The sequence below is a fragment of the Callorhinus ursinus genome, unplaced genomic scaffold (genome assembly GCF_003265705.2).
Source record: "Callorhinus ursinus isolate GAN/ISIS: 27379988/994484 unplaced genomic scaffold, GSC_fseal_2.0 scaffold1, whole genome shotgun sequence".
NCBI lineage: Eukaryota > Metazoa > Chordata > Mammalia > Carnivora > Otariidae > Callorhinus > Callorhinus ursinus.
In genome coordinates, this window is record NW_027397063.1 from 49,610,199 (window position 1) to 49,630,591 (window position 20,393).

General features: G+C 37.9%; 1 protein-coding gene across 5 annotated transcripts; it reads left to right on the forward strand.

Moving 5' to 3' along the window:
* Nucleotides 1-7: 7 nt before the first annotated feature.
* On the forward strand, nucleotides 8-19,740 carry SLC35A5 (solute carrier family 35 member A5). 5 transcript variants are annotated; one of them, XM_025874212.2, is made up of 8 exons: nucleotides 8-227; nucleotides 401-539; nucleotides 1,049-1,197; nucleotides 5,259-5,357; nucleotides 6,693-6,826; nucleotides 9,382-9,449; nucleotides 15,933-16,713; nucleotides 18,254-19,740. In XM_025874212.2, the coding sequence occupies exons 3-8, from the start codon at nucleotides 1,068-1,070 to the stop codon at nucleotides 18,320-18,322; spliced, it is 1,281 nt and encodes a 426-aa protein (XP_025729997.1). In that variant the 5' UTR covers nucleotides 8-227; nucleotides 401-539; nucleotides 1,049-1,067; the 3' UTR covers nucleotides 18,323-19,740. The 5 variants fall into 5 exon arrangements, with proteins under 5 accessions (XP_025729997.1, XP_025729978.1, XP_025730020.1 ...); XM_025874193.2 differs by lacking the exon at nucleotides 401-539; XM_025874235.2 differs by lacking the exon at nucleotides 401-539 and having other exon boundaries at nucleotides 6,696-6,826.
* The last annotated feature ends 653 nt before the right edge of the window (nucleotides 19,741-20,393 follow it).

Sequence of the window (20,393 nt, forward strand, 5' to 3'; positions counted from 1 at the left end):
GCCTGCGCAATGGGTACTAGGTCGGCTCTTTCTCTGTCGGGACGTTATTGTGCTTTTTGTTCGGAACAGGAGGCTCCGGGGCAGAGGCTTTTTAGCCTTTCTTTCCTTCCCATAGCTTCCCAAACTATGAACCCTAAAAGTTACTGCTGCTTCTGCGGACCTACACAGTTACTGCATCAGCTCTAGAATGTGCGCTGCTCCACTAAAAACCCTTCGGACGGACAGAGGTAACCTCACCCATCTGGCAAACAAATGCGCGTGCGTATGAGGGGAGGGCGCTCCGCTCGAGATTCCTACTGCGCATGTGACAAGAAGGATTCCCCCCCCCCCCCCCCGTTGAGGGAAACCTGCCTTCCTAGCGTAGGGGAGGTACGTCTTTGACCTCTACGCTTGCGCGCAGGTGGGCTGTCCGTGTTGACGTTTCAAGCCCCTCTGTCCCCGATGTTCCAGGTCCTGTGCACCATCCCTGCCGTGGGAGGCTTTGGAGGAGTTACCTTGCCTGGAGGTTTCTTCAACGTATCAAAAAGACGACCTTAGAGGCATTGATTTTTAAGCTCTCTCATGACTTTTACCACTAGTTAAGTATAAATTCACAGCACTGTTTCAAATATTTACATTTGGCTTATTATTGTAACGAAAGCTTTCCCAGCAAGTCCTTTTCCCACTTTTAGAGAAGAGCTGCTACTGAGGAGAATAATAGAAATCTGAAATTCTCTTCCTCTAGAGCAAAGTTGCTAATAGGAATGGAAGTTAAAATTGCTTTCTGCAGAATTCCGCAGCCCCAAAGTGTCAGTTGCTCACTTGCTACTTTGGGCAACACTTATAATCAGGCACTGCCTTTTCTGTCTCTCGAGTTTCCCCTCCTATCAAATTCTGACTCTCTCATTTTTTTCCCTGTTTCCTCTTGTTCTCCTCAATTTTCTTGGTTTTGATATAACCATAGCCAGACATCTACATCATTTCTTTTCTGTTCTTCACTAATCAGTGGTATTTGTGCTATGCTTTATCTGCCTGCAGCGTTGCTCACGAATATGTTCTTTTCTTTAAGGCAATTAAAAAACAGTGGAATGGAAAGCAAGTGCTATGGTCATCCCATGTTCTGCTCCTTGTCGACAATGTATACATTCCTGTTAGGCACCATATTCGTTGCTTTAAGCTCAAGTCGAATCCTACTGGTAAAATATTCAGCCAATGAAGGTAAGTTAAGACTTGGAATATATGGAGCACTTCTATCTAATCACACATTATGTCTCCTGTGTTTGGTCTCCTTATGTGTAAAATAGAGATAATACCCTTTCAGGTACTCTGCTTCATGTAAACGATAAAGTATGTTTAAATTTGATTTTGTAACTTTTCATTCCTGAGCAAGAAAAATGTTTGATGTTGAGTGAAATTTGGATTAGTCAAGTGCAGTGCTGAGCCCTTTAGAGAACAGATAATAACATCTGACTGTTGCTTTAATCAACAGATATCTCTGGGTCTGTAGCAGTACGTGTAATTATAACTTACTTTGAAATAGGATATATATGGTCACTTGGCATTTGTGAGGTACTGTCTTAATTACTATACCAGTGTTTCAGTAGAAATTATTAGCTTTGAAATTATTAGCTCAAGAAGTCTTCTGGTTGGGTTTTTTTTTGTTTTTTTGAGAGAGAGCTTGTGTGTGCATGGTGTCGGGGAGGGGGCAAAGGAAGGGGGTAAGAGAGACTGTTAAGTAGGCTCCATGTGTGGTGCAGAGCCCAGTGCAAGGCTTGATCTCAAGAACCTGAGATCATGACCTGAGCCGAAATCAAGAATCAGACACTTAACCAACTGAGCCACCCAGGTGCCCCTTCTGTTGTTTTTTTTTTTTTAATGTAGGAATTTGTATTTAGATAAATAGTTTAATTCTACAGAGCTGTATTGAGAACCTTTCACTAGTTATTGAAGACACACAAAGTCATGACATCACGACCCTTAATGGTTTGCTTGTGGAGTCCGATGTATATATAAGTCTCTACTTTGGTTAACATTTATCTCTTGGGCACTACGCCAAGTATTAAGTAGCAGTGTTCAAAGTGTGCAAGACATAGACATTGTTCTCAAGAACTCGGTTTATTAGGAGAGCTGTACGTGTGAAACATCATGAAAATATGGTAGAATAAATGCAGTTCTATATCAAAGATGCAGAGATAGTTTAGATTAGGAAGTGATATATTCTATCTGGGAGAGGATGGTATGGAGTGCAAAGGGATCAGGGAACACTCCCTGATAAGGTGAAGTTGATCCACAAGAAGACCAGTGGGCAGGGGTATTCAGAACAGAAGCAACAATCCATAAAAATGAATAGATACGTAAAAAAAAAAAAAGAATGAATTGTGAGAACATGTACTTCAGAATTACTGAGCAAAATTTTAAAGACTTGGAGGAGAGGGGCAAGGGGTGCTTGACCATAGGGGAAAGTTATGATCAGATCCTTAAGGACTTCATATGCCATGCTAAGGAGCTGGAACTTTGACTTTATTCTCTAGGCCCTAGAGTCTGGGGCGTGGGAATGCTTGAAGATTATAAACAAAGTGGGAGAGACTGTTATGGTAGCAGGATAGAGGATGGACTCGGGAAGAGACTGGAAGCAGAGTAGCCAGTTGAGGTTATTGCAAATTCAAGCCAGAGATGAAGAAGACTAACCAAGGCTTTTGAGGTAAAAATAGAGAAGAGAGGATAGATTAAAAAAAAATACTCTAAACATAGAAAAGCCAGGACTCAGAGAATGTATTGAATATGGAGACTAAAGAACATGAAATACTATATAGCTCAAAGGTTTCTGGTTTGGGGTGCTAAGTAGATTGATGGTGTTCTCAGCTCAGATGGAAGCTATTAATAGGAAGAAGCAGGTTGGCCAGAATTCAGAAAGATTACAGAGTTTTAGCTAGGTACCTTCCCTCCTGGCCAGGAGCTATGTCCTTGTTCATTGTGATATTCTGCACTATCTAGCACATCACATATGTGAAAGAAATACCAATTAAATTCATGCATAGGAGGTAGTTATTCATGTGGATATGTTTAGTGAGCATTAAATGTTGCAGAATACAGATTTGGAGACATTAATATTAAATTGACATTTACAGCCATAGGAGCAGAGAGCTCATTCACGGTAAGCATGCAGAAGGAGAAAATAAGACCCAAGGATAGAATTACTAGGAATGCCAACCTTTAAGAGCCATGCCGACACTCAGATGTTAAGAAAGAATCCTTAGAGAAATAAGAGAACTAAATGCACATGACTTATAGAAGGGAAGGAAATGAGTTTGGAGACAAAGAAAATAGTATCATAATAAGATAGGGATTAAAGCGTGCCCTTTGGAATTAGTAATTAGAAGATGTTTGGTAATCTCAGAGACTAGGTAGTTTGAATAAAGTGATGGGATCAGAAACCAGATTGCTTGGGAATAAGACCTGAATGGAAAGTGGGTAAAAGGGACATAATGAATGTTGGTGCTATTTTAGGGAAAGAAGGAGAAAGTATGGTAGCTGGGGCAGGGGTAGGAGCTTATATTTTGTGTTTTTTTTTTTTGGATAGGACAGTTTGAGCATACTTACAGGCCAAGGGGGGACGCCAGTTAATAGAAGACAGAGAAAGTACTTATTGGAGCAAAGTTCCTGAAGAGAAAGGAAATTTTTAAAGGGGAGAATGGGTCATAAGGGATCATGGCCCCTTTCTTTGGACTAAAGGGAGCCCAGTAAGGATGGATGCAGTGTAAATAAGGTGTATGAGCGAGGGCAGAAGGTAAGCGTAAGGAGGCCCAATGTGATGCTGAGTCACAGTTTGGGATCTACCATGACAGAAATATAATTTAAAAATAAATAAAAGCCAAAGTGAGTTCTAGAGCAGTGGCAAGAATTTGAGAGCTGTAATCTGAAGGCCTTTCCCCCGTTCTTGTTGTGTGCATGTTCGCTTGTGTGTATCATAGAGATCAGTGCAAAGTAATTATTAGCAGATAGTAGAGTGTGATCTCAGCCTAGCTTTAAGCTCAGAGAAGGGAGGAGAGGTTTTAATGAGGCTTCGAATGATGGAGAAAGTTTCACAGGCAAGTATTAAATTCAGGTGAACATTTATTACATGCAGAATACTGTTACCTGCCAGTTATATGAAGATGACTAACGTGGGCCCTTTCTCATAAGAAGCTTACATTCTAAGGTAAGACATACACAGAAGTAACTATAATACAGTGGGACAAGTACTGCTATAAAGGTTTACAGGTAGTGCAGCAGGATCCAGATAAACAAAGAATCGACTATGCTTATGTTGAGAAGGTCAAGGGAAACCGCAGAAAAAAGAAAAAAGGTGTTCTGGATAGAAAGAATGCTGAGTTGGCATTTTCCCTCTGTACTTGGCCAGTTTTGGTTTTTCATATCATGACCAAGGGAAACAGGCAAATGTTTCGAAAGGGGGGAAAATGCATTCCTTAAAATAGGACCTAACAAAGTTTGTTTGTTCATGGCAAAATTGTACAGCAAGTTGTTTGTCAGCATTTGGAATAGATAGAGGTAACAGCTAAGACCAAGGCAAACTGACCTAACCTCATTTCCTAATTAAATTGACTTGTAAGTTAAGAACTATCTTCCCAGCTCGTCAGTGGGTTTGAATTATGTCAGATATTTCCTCCCAGCCCTAGAGGTAGCCAGAGCCCTGGGCACTTGCCTCTTGGCTCTAATAGCTTCCTTCTTTTACCCCAATGTACTGTTTATCCCAGAGTGCCAAACAAATACTGTTTCCTACGCATGCCACGATGCGAAACAGATGGGACTACGCTAAGGGAATATCACAGACTGTGTACCTTGATTCTAGCAAGGCAGGCAAGTCACACAAGAGGAACCATGAGCCGGGTCCTAATTCAGCCAGATAAAGGCATAGCTTTTGAGGAGTCAGGCCCTGAATGCTAACTAGTGGTCATTTTAGAAGCCCATCTCTAATGCCATACCCCAAAGTCTTCTTTGCCCATAGCCTTAACCTCCTCCACATATTTATCAGTAACTTGGATGAAAACATCAGAAGGCTGTTTATCAAACTCAAGAATAATAAAACACTGAATGTCATAAGGATGGCTAATACATTAGGTGAACGGATTAAAAAATCCAAGAGAGAACAAAGCCAACTGGATGAAGTTTAATATAACCAGTATTAAAATCCAGCTTTTAGAAACAGCTATAAATTATTAACTGTATATAAGCATTATGTAGAACAAAATTTATAGTTAAAAAAATTTGTTACATTTCAGAAAACAAGTATGATTATCTTCCAACTACTGTGAATGTGTGCTCAGAATTGGTGAAGCTAGTTTTCTGCATGCTTGTGTCATTCTGGGTTGTAAAGAAAGGTAAGTCTTAAAGTGGTACTCTATACTTGTTAAAAATCACAGAATCAAAACATTTTAGAACTGAAAGGAACATTCAGTGTCATTTAGTCTAGCCCACTAATTTTATATATGTGAGGACACTAACATACAAACTTAGGTATGATCACCACTGTTTTGCAAGTGGAGAAACAGGCCCAAAGAGAAAATGCTATGCAATGGTGGGTAGGAAGGGGCAGGGGCCAGGACTCCAGCCCACATTTTCCTCATGTCTTGGCCATTGCTCTACCTTGTTACTTGTTCCTTTGTTGGGTCACACAGCGAGTTAGTTTTTATTCAAGTTCAGGATTTTCTGAATCACTGCTGTCTGATTTGATATGTAGCATATTGCCAAACAGCCCCCATTTCCTACAGGGGTGGTAGTATAGTGGATTGGAGTCAGAGAGACTATATTCTGGGGCAGATTATTTTAACTTCCCTGACTTCCAATTTCATCAATTATCGAGCAGAGATACTCATTCCTTCCTCACATCTAAAACATCTGGCCTTTTGTGGCTCTTCATATGTATTATGTATTAATTCTCCACCTTAGTTCCCCAATTCTTGAGCCTTAGCACATTCTATGCTTTGCCCTCACATGTGAGGTAAACATAGAATTTAAAGTATTAACTGTCTTTTCCAGGAAGATTTCTTTTTATTCTTAAAAGTTTCAATTTGTGCAAAGTTTCTAGTTGGAATACATTTCTTAATCTCATGAAATTTATGTGTTATTTGCAGGGCTTATTATTTAAATTGTTTTCTATTTTTGCGGGTTATTTTACATTCTCTTGTTATGGTACCTTCCTAAGTTTCTGGAAATCTAGAGATGGGATCATAACTCATATGAGGATTAGTAAAATTTAATTTTCTCTACTCCCATATTATAAATTTTTGCCTGGTATCATCTTTTCCTGATTCGCCCCTCCCCCCCCGAGGGGGAAGAAAATCCCAGCATAAATGCTTGATTTTTTTTTTTTCCTCTATGTTCTAACATCTAGCTCTCTCTCTTGGCTTTAGGCTCTCATAGTAGTAAGAGAAACCTTAAGTATCCTGAGATGTTCCAAGTGATGTTTCAAGTTAACAGGAATTAGGTTTTCCTAAGGGTGTTGCTGATTGTCAGTGATGAGGCATGGTAGTTGGTGGGCTGAAGAAAGAGAGATAATATGAAATCCTACATTGCCTTTGATTTCTTAAGGCTAATAGTCACTGATGAAAGCTAGTTCATAAAGCCTCAAAGAATTGTATCAGTAATCAAATACAACTCTAAAAATATGGGCATTCATCAGGATCCTTTGTTTATTGCTGTCTTTCTTTCTTTAGAAGATCATCAAAGTAGAAACTTGAGATGTGCTTCCTGGAAGGAATTCTCTAATTTCATGAAGTGGTCCATCCCTGCCTTTCTTTATTTCCTGGATAATTTGATCGTCTTCTATGTCATTTCCTACCTTCAGCCTGTAAGTAAATATGATAGAAAATAACACTGGAAAAATACAGAGAAATGAATCCCAGAACTAATCTTTTTTATCATTTTCATTGTCAGTGTTAGTTTTTCTTTGCCCCCAGTGGTCTTCCTGAGGTTTGACCAGAATCGTCTGAATACGGAATTACCAATCTGCTTGCCACATTCTCTTTCTGTTAAAGATTGCTGTAGAAAGCTGTACTGACTGTTTGGCAGGAGCTGGTCCCTGGCCAGGGAATGTGGAGCCATCTCTGTGTGTAACCTTAGTCAGTCTGCCTGTTTGCTGAGCCATCCTATGGTCACCAGCCTCCATTAACTTTAGCATTTAGTACCTCCAAACAGATTTCCATGATTAACTCAGAAAATCATGTACTCAGTGCACTACTTTGTCCTATACCTGCTTTAATGTAATACCTGCATTCTGTTTGTATGATCTTTTTTTCTTTTTCTGTTAGTCCTATCATTTAACCAACAAGTTCCTTAAAAGTAGAAAATATATTTTCCCAGCTATAAATGCTATCTATACCTGATAATACTAGGGATGTTTCTCATCTCTCTTGGCATCCTCCATGCCAATTGAGAAATCCATTCGTAATCGGAATTAAAATTTGGTCTTCTGCTTTTACATATTACTCACTTTGGGGCATGTGTATATTTTCCCCTAATATTTTATAAAATGAAGATTTCTATTGCCATTGTTGCCAAAATGTGTTTTAAGTTTCTTTAAAGAATATATGCAGGCATTTTGATGATAAATAGGATTTTTATTGGCACTAGTTCTCTATCTGAAGCCTCTTAAATATAGCCAAGTCAGTTTGAGAGTGGGACAAGAAGGAGAGATCAGTGGAGCACTAAGTAGAAAACAGGAATTTGATTCTTTTGCACAATTTAGAAGCTGTGTATTAGGCAACCCCCAAGTACTGTGTCAGTTGCCCATCTGTAAAATAGAATAACATTAGAATACCATACCAACCCAAAGGCAGGAACCTGGGCCAGGTGATCACCTGAAGTTCCTTTCAGCTGTGTGATCCATGTTATTAGTAAGTGTTTTGAATATTAGAATGTGTTCTCTTAGATTCTTCCACTTTGTTTTTCAGATCTGAGAATTCCTTTACCCAACAACATAATTTTTCGCATCAATGAGTACATAGTTGTTGTATTTTATTTAGATCAGCTCTAAATTTATATCCCTTTCCTCTCTCCTCAGTATGAAAGCAAGATTGCAGCTTCCTTGTTCTTCCAGCTTATTGCTTTGCTCTTCCTTCCTGATTGTGCACAACCACAGATCTTACAAAATCAGTCACATGGCATATTCTGTATAGTGCCCAAGTCTAGTTGGAAAGAATTAGAGATGCATGGAAGTTTTGGGGCAGAGAGCTCTGGTGTTTTGTTTATTTCTGCTCTTGCATGGGAAGCAGTTTCAGAATTCACCAGGGCAGCCGGGCTGCTTGGTTAGGTGATGTGCACTGTTACTGTGATTGATCAGAGCCACTGCCTCCTCCCTCTTACCAGCCACTTACTTTCCTCCTCAGCTCTTACTCTTCTCCTACGCAGGGGTTCATAAACATTTGTCTCCAGAGGACACTGAGAAATCCTTAAAACAGTGCTTCCCATAAGAAATTCAATAGAAAAACAACAATGTTATATTCTTGGAATTTTTGCTGGTTTTTATTGGATTTATTCTTATTTCTTTAATTCACCTACATGGTAGCCATGTTTGCTGGTTATATAAGACTACTGAAAAATACTCTTTGGAGTTCAGTCACCTTAAACTGACAGCAAGGAAAAAGGCAAAGTGAAGTAAACAAGTAGGATTTGTTTTTAAAAATTGTTAATATTGTCAAATCCAATCATGGGGAGCAATGATGAAATTTCATACTTTCCGAGCCAAAGTATATACATGTTCAGATTAATATCTCATATGTGAAATATGACTGAATTCATGAAAAGAGACCTTTATGAAATCTGGCTAACACATTTCTAAGTGTTGAGAACAATATGAATAAATCAAAGGACTGTCAAATATGAATTTGGTATTGAATCACTGGTACTGAGTCACTGCAGTTCAACCAGGAGAACTGATTGAATTCCTACAATAGTAAAGATGTTTAAAAACCTGTACCTCAATTTTCTTACTGTATAAATGGGCCTAACACTACTTGCCTTCCCTCCACCCCTGGAAATAGTGTGAAAAATCTATAAAGCACTTGAAGAGCTTGAAAAAGTATGCTTCATAAGCAAGGTAGCTGTTATTTCTAGACCTGAACATTTAGAGTTCTAAGCATTTCCAGATCTGCATATACAGATTATTTACACAGGCATTTGCTGAATTTAAGCATGTTTTCAAAGCCTATACAATAATTTGGTCATATCTGCATACATTTAACAACCAATAAAAATGGAATTTAATCCTCTAGTGAAATAGCTGCCCTCATAACCCCTCAGGTTTTTGACCAAAAAGCTCTTTTTATCAGGTGAACCAGAGAGCTGGGAGATTTCTGAAGTCACTACTTTGTTTGGATTGTAACTCTATCTTCTCCTTCTTTCTAGGCCATGGCTGTTATCTTCTCAAATTTTAGCATTATAACAACAGCTCTTCTATTCAGGATAGTGCTGAAGTAAGTAACTAGCTCTGATATCATATATCATACTTTAAAACAGCACAGCCTTATTTGAGATGATATACCCAGAGCACTGAACCCTCCGAATCCCAGGGCCGAGATTTTATTCCTAACTGGCTTTGTGTTGTGGACAAATTGGTTAACCCATCTAGAAACGAGCTCTAGTGCTGGCCCATCTAAATCTTTGCAACTAGATGTATGAAAAGTTTTTTCTTAGCATCTCAAAAAAATAAATAAATAATTGACCAGCTTATTTTAGTTTTTAGTGCCAGATTTTCAACAAAGAATTGATGGGCTCTCCCCGCCCCAAGATCTCTATACTTTAGTAGGGAACCAAGAAGTTCCTAAATATTGTTAATGCATTTGTTATTTGTAGTTTGGAGATGATAAAGAGTGGCAAATTCCTTATTAAACTACTTGAGATGAGTACATGATTTAAGCTCTGATTGGCAGAGGATTTGCATGAGGAATCTAGTCAAAAGTACAATTAATAGGAATGATAGATTTTTAAACTTTTAAAAAATGCTATCACTAGTGTTTCCTTTCTCCAGGAAGACCTTTGAATAAAATAAACATTTTTAAGTAAACAGGCTCTGCTACCAAGCGAAGGCCAGAATATTCTAAGGTATAATGGGATCTGGGTATTTAACTCCAGTTTAATTTGTTACGTGATGATGATAAAAATAAAATTAACTTCTTGTTGTATTTGTTGTGATTGTTTTTTTTTTTAATTTTGCGTTCACTTCCCCTTTTAGTTTCTTATTTCTCGTGCCATGTCATAGTATGTGCTTTCATAATTTGTACAGAAGGGTGAATGGCTTAGTATGTAGGCACTCAGTTAATATTTGTTGAATCCATGATGGATTCAGTACATTGATTATATGGAGTTCTTGAAAGACTTTCTTTTATCCTGAGGAAGCATTCAATTTAACAGTTGATGTGAGAGATGAGGAAAAAAAAAAACAAACATTATATTTCATCCAGGTTAAAAGTTAGAGTGCACTGAAATTTGCAGGTTCTTCATTTATGAATTGTGACAATAATTCAACTAGCAAATTAAAGAATGCTAATTCCAAAATGTTTTGAAGTCTTTAAAATCAACAAAAGTCACTTTATAGGATAAAAAGTTGGCTTCTGAGATATATATATATGTTATATATAAGCAGTAATGTCTTTATATTGATTCCTGTGATAAAATTGGAGATGCATGTTCATGGAGGAATAAAATTGGCCCTGCCATATAATAGAAGGTTCATTATTTGATAAGGGAGTCTCATAAAGGGGTCTCAAAAACATGTTGGCTTTTTTTTAAGTAAAATTTTTTTTTCTGTGAAATGACAGTTTATGTGGGTACACATGGTATTATACCTACATTATACAATACATAAGTATTGTGTCAAGATTATATCAATTTTTTTAAAGATTTATTTATTTATTTTGAGAGAGTGAGAATGAGAGAAAGAGTACATGAGAGCGGGGAGGGTCAGAGGGAGAAGCAGGCCCCTCGCCGAGCAGGGAGCCCAATGCGGGACTTGATCCCGGGACTCCAGGATCATGACCTGAGCCGAAGGCAGTTGCTTAACCAACTGAGCCACCCAGGCGCCCAAGATTATATCAATTTAAAATTGAATTTGCCAAAGCAAAAATGTATTGCCAGATTTGGAATTGGCCTATAGCTCTAGCTGTGCCCTTAATTGTATATAATATTTTTTTTGTTTTTGTTTGTTTTAATTTACTCCAAAGCATGAGCTGTGGCTCAGAGGTCAGGGCCTCTCAGAAAGGCCTTATCCAGGGCTGGCCGACTGGTTTGTAGGCAACAGGGCAGGCAGGCTTTCAGCTGGACAGTGAGAAGATAACACAATAAAGACTCCTCAGGGCCAAGAGCTGGGCCAAGGGCTGAGCCGAGGGCCTTTCCCCAGCTAGGCTTAACTCCACAGCAACCCCAGGAGGCAGGAGTTATTGTCCCGGTTCATCAGGAGATTCATCTCAAGCTGAGTCTGTGCCTAGGGCCCAGAGCCACCAGGCATTTTGCAGCATTTAGGTGGCTTTGACCACAGGGGAGGGAGCATGTGGGGCAGCAAGGTTAGAGGCAGAGGGACCAACTCAAAGTGAACTGCCCCTGTCAGGCTAAGACAGCTAGCACATGGGCAGAGATGGCCCTCTTAAATTTTTAAGCATTAAACTATATTAAGAAAGTTCTTAGTGTAACCAAATCTGAATCTAATTATACTGAAAACTTAATTATAATAACATTGTTATATTGTTGCTAGTTTTAATAATAATTAATGTTATGAACTAAAGTTCCAAGAAGCTTTTGCCCATATTTTATCTCTTAATATTCAGAGCAGTAATATTCTTACGCATGTATTTGCTTTGTTGTTAATCTCTTTGTTTTGAATCCTTCCAAGTTAATTAAATAGACAATAAAATCACTCCATTTTTATTATTTTTGCAGGCAGTAACTTGGCTCCTAGAGGGGGTCTTAATTTGACTGATTCACAAATCAGCACTGAAGCTAGTTTTAATATTGCTAAAAGAATATAATAAATCTAATACTGTCTTATGAGAATGTCTTCCAAGTACTGTATTATCTATTATTACATTTTAAATCAACTTTGTTCTATTTTGATCATTTTGTCATTGGTGGCATATGTTGTTTGTTCGGTTTTCCTTATTCAGTCTACTCTTTGTGAGCCATTTAATGTTCTTTTGCCCTTAACAATAAAATTTTGACCCAGGAGTAGCAGCTTGAGTCTTATTACATATTCTTAATGTGTTTGCCATAAATAACTCATTTTACATTTAGAATATTTTTTAATTTAAATTCAGTTAGTTAACATATAGTATATTAGTTTCAGAGGTAGAGTTCAAGTTGTATGTAATACCCAGTGCTCATTATATCATGTGTTCTCCTTAATGCCCATCCCCCTGTTACCCTAGCCTCCCAGCCCCCTACGTTTAGAATATTAAAGCTCTTGTTTTATACTTGACTCTAGCAGAGCCATCAAATACCTTTCTCATACAAAGAGTATAAGGCTACACAGGTAGGAAAAAAGAAGACCAGTGACTAATGCAAAAATTAGTTGGAAGAATTTGAAAGTGGTAGAAAGAAAAATAGCACCAATCAAATATCTTACCGGATGTTCAGGAGAAACCCCATGTGAATGTGTAGATTTGTTCTTTGAAGTATAGCCACTGGTCCACAGTGGAAACTGGTGGCAGGCATTATGCCTTGGAGCCTTATTAAGGCTTGGCAAAGTTGTACTATCTTGTTTAATTAGACTTTAGGAAATAGTATCAACCTGAACATTGAGATCTGGGGGCAGAAGATAACCAAACAAGCACTTTTATCTAAAAAAATGTATATAAATTTCTCTGATATCTTCAAAAGGAAGCTGTTGGGAAAAAAAAAAATCAATGAAAAACATTTTGACACATGATGGGTGTCTTAGAAGTTATGGTAACGTTTAGTTACTCTCCAAATAAGCAAAAGAAAAAAAAAGTGCCACTCACTGGTACAAGCATTTCTTCAAAATCATTCACTTGATAACCCTCTTTTGTAATTTCCTGTTATAAATATGCCACTGGTCACTGTCTGTGCTAAGAAATGTTTTATGTACAATTTTTTTTTAAAGTCCTGTGAGTCTTTCCACTTTATTTTCATGTTCTGCCCTGTTTTACTGTCACCAGTATGGTAGAGATGCTCTTATCTAACACAATTTGGACTTAATTTTTGAGTTATTAGGAAAACTCAAAGTGGTGAATCATTAAAAAAAAAAAATACCTTGAACAGCTTAAGATGTGTAAATGTCCATTCATCAATGTTTTGAAGAGCTCAGGCCTTGCCTTTGAAATGTGTGGGATTTGCTGATTGTAGTTTTTTTTGGCTTCTTTCTTGAAGCTACATTCATTATACATCATCCATGCTTTCTGGTTTCAGTTTCTTTAAAGTAGAACAAATTCTTAAAAATACTTTTAGGGTAGATTGTAGATTTTTATTATTTATTTCCTAATCTTATAATTAGCTCATCTGTACCCAGTTTGAAGACAGGTTAATCTTGCGAGTAATTTGCCTTTAATTAATCTTCCAAAGCATTCAACTTTTCATAAAAACTGTAATCCTTTTGCTCATAATTTATCATTTATGTAATCATTAAATATCTAATTACAATAATGAGGTCACTTGGCAAAAACACAGGAACAGAGACTCTGTGAGCATGGAGTTCATTTGGAAGCAGAAGCCCTCAGGTAGAGTGGCCTTCTAGTTGTAAGCGTTCAGCTCTAATCAGCAATCCGAATGGTTTGTTTACTGGGGTAGTGGAGAGATCGTTTAGGTTAGTTTCTACTGTTGCATTCACTAAACTGTGGGAAGCAAATTCTTTCATGCACAGTCATTTATAAGAGCACCTATCTTCAGCTGACTATGCGATAATTTATTAAGCTTTATTTTCTTTGCTGAAAATCTACCATTTTCAGCCTAACCCTTAATAATTTTTCCCTTCTTCTAGAACGTTACCTTGAATGAGCAATATGTGCAGTGGTACCGATTAACTTGGATAAGGCTTTGTTTAATTAGGTTCTTTTTTTCTCAGTGTCAGTATTAGTAGAAAATCTGTAGCTGTCAGAATTGAAAACTGCTAAAGGAATTATAGATTATATTATATAGAATTATATTTGTCTTGATGTCCAATAATTGGTTATATAATGATTTTTATAAGTTGGGCATATACTTTTCATCTGTCTTTTCTGTTTCCAATCAATTTGCTTTCTGCCACTTACTGCATACCAGCTACACCTTTAGAAATTTATGTGATTAGTACACAGGTTCTGACCTCATGGCTTAGGGCTATGCTAGCCTCATAACTAAATGCTAGATCTGGTTATTTGAAAGTATACATGAGAAGACGTGATAGTGTGCATTGTGTGCTGCTATCTAGGCTGGTCTGTGCACATAAAATTTTAATTCATGAAGCTCTATGGAAGCATTGGTGAAATCAGACACCTCTCCCTATATATGCACCTTGGGAACTCATTATACTTAAACATTGTACTTGAGAGGTACGTTGGTCCAAAAGGAAGACATTCAAACCATAGCTCAGATCCCTTGCTCTTTCATAAATATGTGACCTTAGGGAAGTCCGTTAACCTCTCAGAGCACTCTTTCCTTCCTTAGAACAGAAATTGCCTGACCCATAGTAGGTGTCCAGTAAATGCTCCAAAGTTCTTGTAACTTCCATTTCTTACCTTTTGCTTTACACTTCTTCCTTTGCTTATATTCTCCGTGTGTATGTGTGTGTGTTCCCTCTTCTTCATCTGACTAATTGATGATCTTTAAACTTGAAGATTTTGTTCTCCTTCAGATCTCCGTATCTACCCCAACCTGAGTCAGCTGCTCCTCTTTCCTTAGTCAACATTGTACATTCTTGTTGCCTTTGTATACTCTTCCCTCTGCCTGGGTATATCGCCAACTGCCGTTTCACATGGCAAATTTCAGTTTATTTTTCATGTTTCACCTCAAGTGTCATTTTTTCTTTGAAACAACATCTGACTCCCATTTACAGACTCAAGGTTCCTTCCCTATTGTGCCCCAATTGTTCTGTGTATCACTTGTCACACATTATGTTTGCATTATTTAGTTTCAAGGCTCTTCCCCTATTAAAGTGTAAATTCCTTGGGGATGGAGATCAAGTCTTATCTCCCCAGGCTCATAGTAGCCTGGCACATTGTAGCTGCTTATTTAAATGTTGAACTGAATGAATCCACAAACAGATTGACAATAAAGCATGTCTTCTGTATCATACAAGTTTGTGGTTAGGCAAAAAAGTAAAGAAATAAAGCATTGTTGAGACTTTGTAAACTGAAACACTAAAAATACTTTTTTCCTTACTGTCCCAAACAGTAGTTTACTGTAAAATTCTTTTATGATTAAGCCATGGATCTAGGAGCAGACTCCCTCCTTAAATCTTTTTTGGGTCATGAACACCTTTGAAATTTGACAGCTTTGAAGAGTCTCATGGGATTGGTGGGGGCAGGGCCGAGAATTCACCTGTATAGAAGATTTGGCACCTACTACAAGGATTCGTGGATTTCTAAGGCTCCAAATTCAGGTTCATGGAAATCAGGTTGAGAATCTGCCATACTTACTTCACAGCAAAGTAAAAAATTGTTACAAAGGTCTACGATCAGCTCTGGAGGTAAAAAGGAGACTTAGTTGAATCTAAAGTTAAAAGGAAACTTAACAATGAGAAGTGACTGAATGGCATTAAGGGACAATTTATTACAAAGGTGAATAAAAATATGCTTAAGCACCAGAGACACCAATGGGTTTCCTTTGAACTTGAACTGGGAATGCTAGCAAAAACTGGGTACAGTTTATTCAACCAAGTACTTAAGTGTCTTGAGTTTTCAGTCGGAACAGTTGATATGGGAAAGGAATGGGGGGGGAACAGTAGTAAAATCTTGTTTTTCCTCTTTGAATAGGAGGCATCTAAGCTGGATACAATGGGCTTCCCTCCTGATTCTGTTCTTGTCTATTGTGGCCCTCACTGCTGGGACTGAGACTTCACAGCGTAACCTGGCAGGACATGGATTTCATCATGATGCCTTCTTCAGCCCATCCAATGCCTGCCTCCTTTTCAGAAGCGAGTGCCCTGGCAAAGGCCATTGCACAGCAAAGGCATGGACTTTTCCTGAAGCTAAGTGGAACACCACAAACGTGGTTTTTAGTCACATCCATCTCGGCTTGGGCCATGTGCTTATTATAGTCCAGTGTTTTATTTCTTCAATGGCCAATATCTATAATGAAAAGATACTGAAGGAAGGGAACCAGCTCGCCGAAAGCATCTTCGTACAGAACAGCAAACTCTATTTCTTTGGCATTCTTTTTAACGGACTGACGCTGGGCCTTCAGAGCAGTAACCGTGATCAGATTAAGAACTGCGGGGTCTTCTATGGCCACAATGTGTTTTCAGTTGCTCTTATTTTTGTGACTGCACTCCAGGGCCTCTCGGTGGCTTTTATTCTCAAGTTCCTGGATAACATGTTCCACGTCTTGATGGCCCAGGTCACCACTGTCACCATCACAACGGTGTCTGTCCTGGTCTTTGACTTCAGGCCCTCCCTACAGTTTTTCTTAGAAGCACCCTCAGTTCTTCTCTCCATATTTATTTACAAAGCCAGCAAGCCTCCAGGTCTGGAGTTCGCACCTAGGCAAGAAAGAGTCCGAGATCTAAGCGGCAGTCTCTGGGAGCGCTCCAGTGGGGTAAGTTTGTGAGGATGCTGCCTTTTGCCTCTTTCTCCCAAAGTCAGCGCATGGTTATACAAGAAGAGAAATTGGTCAGTGCTTATTTTGCAAAGGATGAATTGGATTTCTGTGACTTTTAAAAATTATTCAACAAACGTTCACTGGACTTAGGTGTGCAAGGGCTCGTGATAATACTGTAAGGGGTCGAGAAAGAGCATAAATCACGGTCTTGAGGACCTTATGTATGTTCTAGAGCCACAGAACTGGGAGATGTCCCACAGGTTATCTTGTCTAGTCTTTCTAGTTTGGTAAATGAATAAACAGACTCAGAGAGGCTAAGTGGGTTATAGATAGTACGTAAAAAAGAACTATACTAAACCCATGAGGTTTGACTCCTAGTCCATTACTCTTTCCAGCCCACGATAGTTGGGAAATATGCCTCATTCATAATAAAAGTTGGTCTTTGACATGAGTCAGTCTTGTTAAATATAAGTGGAAGTCCTGGCTCCTTGATTTTCCCTGAGTTACTCATGAACCCCAATGTGCCAGAGGGGCAGACCTTATCTCATTAAGAAGGTGGTTTTCAAAAGGATCTTCATAAGTAAGAGAAAAATTTTTTCTAGTAGTATTCTGCCAGTTGCTTATAATTCTAGGAAGGTCTGTCAGTCATGGTATTAGCAGATTAATAATGGTCTTTTGGAGATTCAAGTAAGGAGTTAGATATATGTTTAAAAGATGAAATAAACTCCTCTAACTAGCTTTAAACTTACAATGTTCATGAACATACAAAATATTAAGTACTTCGGGCGCCTGGGTGTCTCAGTTGTTAAGCGTCTGCCTTCGGCTCAGGTCATGATCCCAGGGTCCTGGGATTTTGAGTCCTGCCTCAGGCTCCCTGCTCAGCGGGGAGTCTGCTTCTCCCTCTGCCTCTGCCTGCCGCTCTGCCTATTTGTGCTCTCTCTGTCTCTCTGTCAAATAATTAAAATCTTTAAAAAAATATATTAAGTACTTCACAAAAATTATCTCTTGCCTATTAGTTCATGGTGGAACTTCCATCAGTAATGTCTCTGAAGTAGAGACAGAACAGATTCTTAAGATGAAGAAATTAGAAGGGTGGGTCTCAAATGCCCTGATCTCAGCCAGAGTACAGTTTCAAAAGTCCTGTATTCTTTTCCAGTGGTCTGATAACAGTGCTTGCCCTAATTTTTAGGTAAAAAAAAAAAAATATATCGATTTTAGGTAAGGGCCTAGTTCATACTTATTTCTCCAACCACTAGTTACTTCCCTTCAAGACCAGTAGAGGGTGCTCCTTACTGTGTTCCGGTTGTTAGTTTTGAAATTCAAGTACAGAGATACGTGTTGATTTTTTGTGATCTCATTGTGTGTCTAAAATTAGCTTTCCAAGAACATAAGTATTTACCTAATTTCATTTGACTAGATTATGGTTGTAGTTTAATGAAATAAATTTGCCAGTAGTGTTTCTCCTTAGTAATCATTAAATAATGCTACATTTCTAGTGTTGTTTTAAAGTAATTACTGATTTCATATTTCCTTTTAGGATGGAGAAGAACTGGAAAGACTTACCAAACCGAAAAGTGATATTGAGTCAGATGAAGATACTTTCTAATTGGTACCCAAATGATTGGCAGCTCTCAGAAACCTTATTTTCACATTTTCAGCATGTGTAATATTTATCTTTTCACTTTGATAAACAAGAACATTTCTAAAGCATTATACTCTTTGCATATATGTAACCACTCCCTAAACAGTTCCATCCAAGACTTAGAGTACCCAAAGGCTAAAACATTCTAAGGAACGACATGGGAGTAATAGTATGGAGACTGAATTAATGGTACTTGGTAAGTCGACAAGACACATTCCCAGGTTATCTTCCTTGTCCTCCAGGGTTCCAAAAAACTTGTAATAATCACGTTGGCTGTACCTTATAAATACACAAATAGCGGTCAGTTTGCCAGATACTCATAATTATGTAGTTCCATTCTGCATGCTAAAGTCTTTCCTTATGTATCATTATAAATATCACCTAGGTTGTCCCTTGAATTTTGAAGTTCTGGAGATACTCACTTTGCAGTTAAAAAGCAATGTGACTCTAAGAAGTTTGGTGGCAGGACCTTACCATCTGGACCAACACTGATTTGAGGGCAGTGGAGTTTGTACCAAATGTTTTGCCAAAGAAGCAATTTTTCAGAAAGAAAATGTTAGAATTAATTTTTAGAAATTCATAGGGAATTTGATTTTCAGTGATTATATTTTGATGTCTTTCTACACAAATAAGCTTCAATTTAGGTAAAAGTTGGTTCCCAGTTACCACAATTCTCACTTGGATTTTAAATCATTTAAACAAGCCACGGTGGATTTTTTCCTCCTTGGTTTGACCTCATTACTCTTGGATTATTAGATTTTAGAGAACTAAAGCCATTTTACTGTATTAGTTATTAATTAGAACTTATGATTGTTATGTTCTTACTATCATACCCTATTCCAAAGAATTGAGACACTGGCTTCAGAATCATAACAGACTGTCAGTAAGATTAATGGCTGAGAGTTCCTTTTAAGAGGGTCACTTTGGAAACAAATGACTTTCACTGAAACATTCATAGTATTACTCTAAAACAAGGAAACATCATAATAAATAAAGTACAGTAATAATACTGACACTTCAAATGCATGATATTTTTCAAGGTATTTTTGCATGCAGCCAATTAAGTATGAGGTAGAGAAGTCAGGTGAAGATAATTTAAAAGTGAGAAAACAGAAGTGACTTGCCCAAGGTCATGCAGCTAGATGGTGATAAGACAGATAAGACAGGCCTAGCTCATACGCCTGTATGTTTACAGAGCACTACACTGTAGATGTGAACTTTAAGGTGTCATTTTCATGCAGTCTATACATCTCTTCTTTCCCCTAATTTTCATGCAGATGAACATGTGATAATACTGTAAATAATCCATCTGTGATATCTGGAATAATATGACAGGCAAGAATTGGTGGAAATTTATAAATAAAATAATTATTAAACCTGTACCTTGAGTCATCACTGTCATGTGAAGTGGGACATGGGGTTCTTTTCATTTTCATTTCAAGAAATGGAGGCGGCAAGAAATCCAAAGAACTTTTAAAACTTTCTTTTTCCATAGATCTTGACTTCTGAGAATAGCAAAACTGAGAATCACCTTATCATAGGTATACCCCTCCATGTTGTGAAAGAGGGAGATTACATCATTATGGCAATTCATTTTAAAGGTAAGGAAATCAGGTATAGAAAGACCTCACTTTTAGGAACTAAAATATATAAAAACATCTATCTTATAGAACAGAAAAAATTACAACAATATTATAGGCAAAGGTATTGCCTACTTTAAATACATACATTAAATAGCAGATTTCACTAGTTCATGGAGCTTGATTTTCTTATTTACAACAACTTTTATTTGTAATTACAGCTTTACTTGTGTTAACTGACCAATTAATAGGATAATGAAAACTGGAACTAAAATGTGAAGTTCTGGTGTGGATGCATTGTAGTACTTTGTGGGCACTAATGCTTTAAAAAGAGAATCACTGGAAGGTGAGAGGTCCAGAAACCATAGCTTATCATCTCAAGTGCTCTTAGAGTCAAGTGTATAACCTGGGGAGAAGAACAATTGCCACGTGGGAAAAGAAGTAGTCTTTCCTAC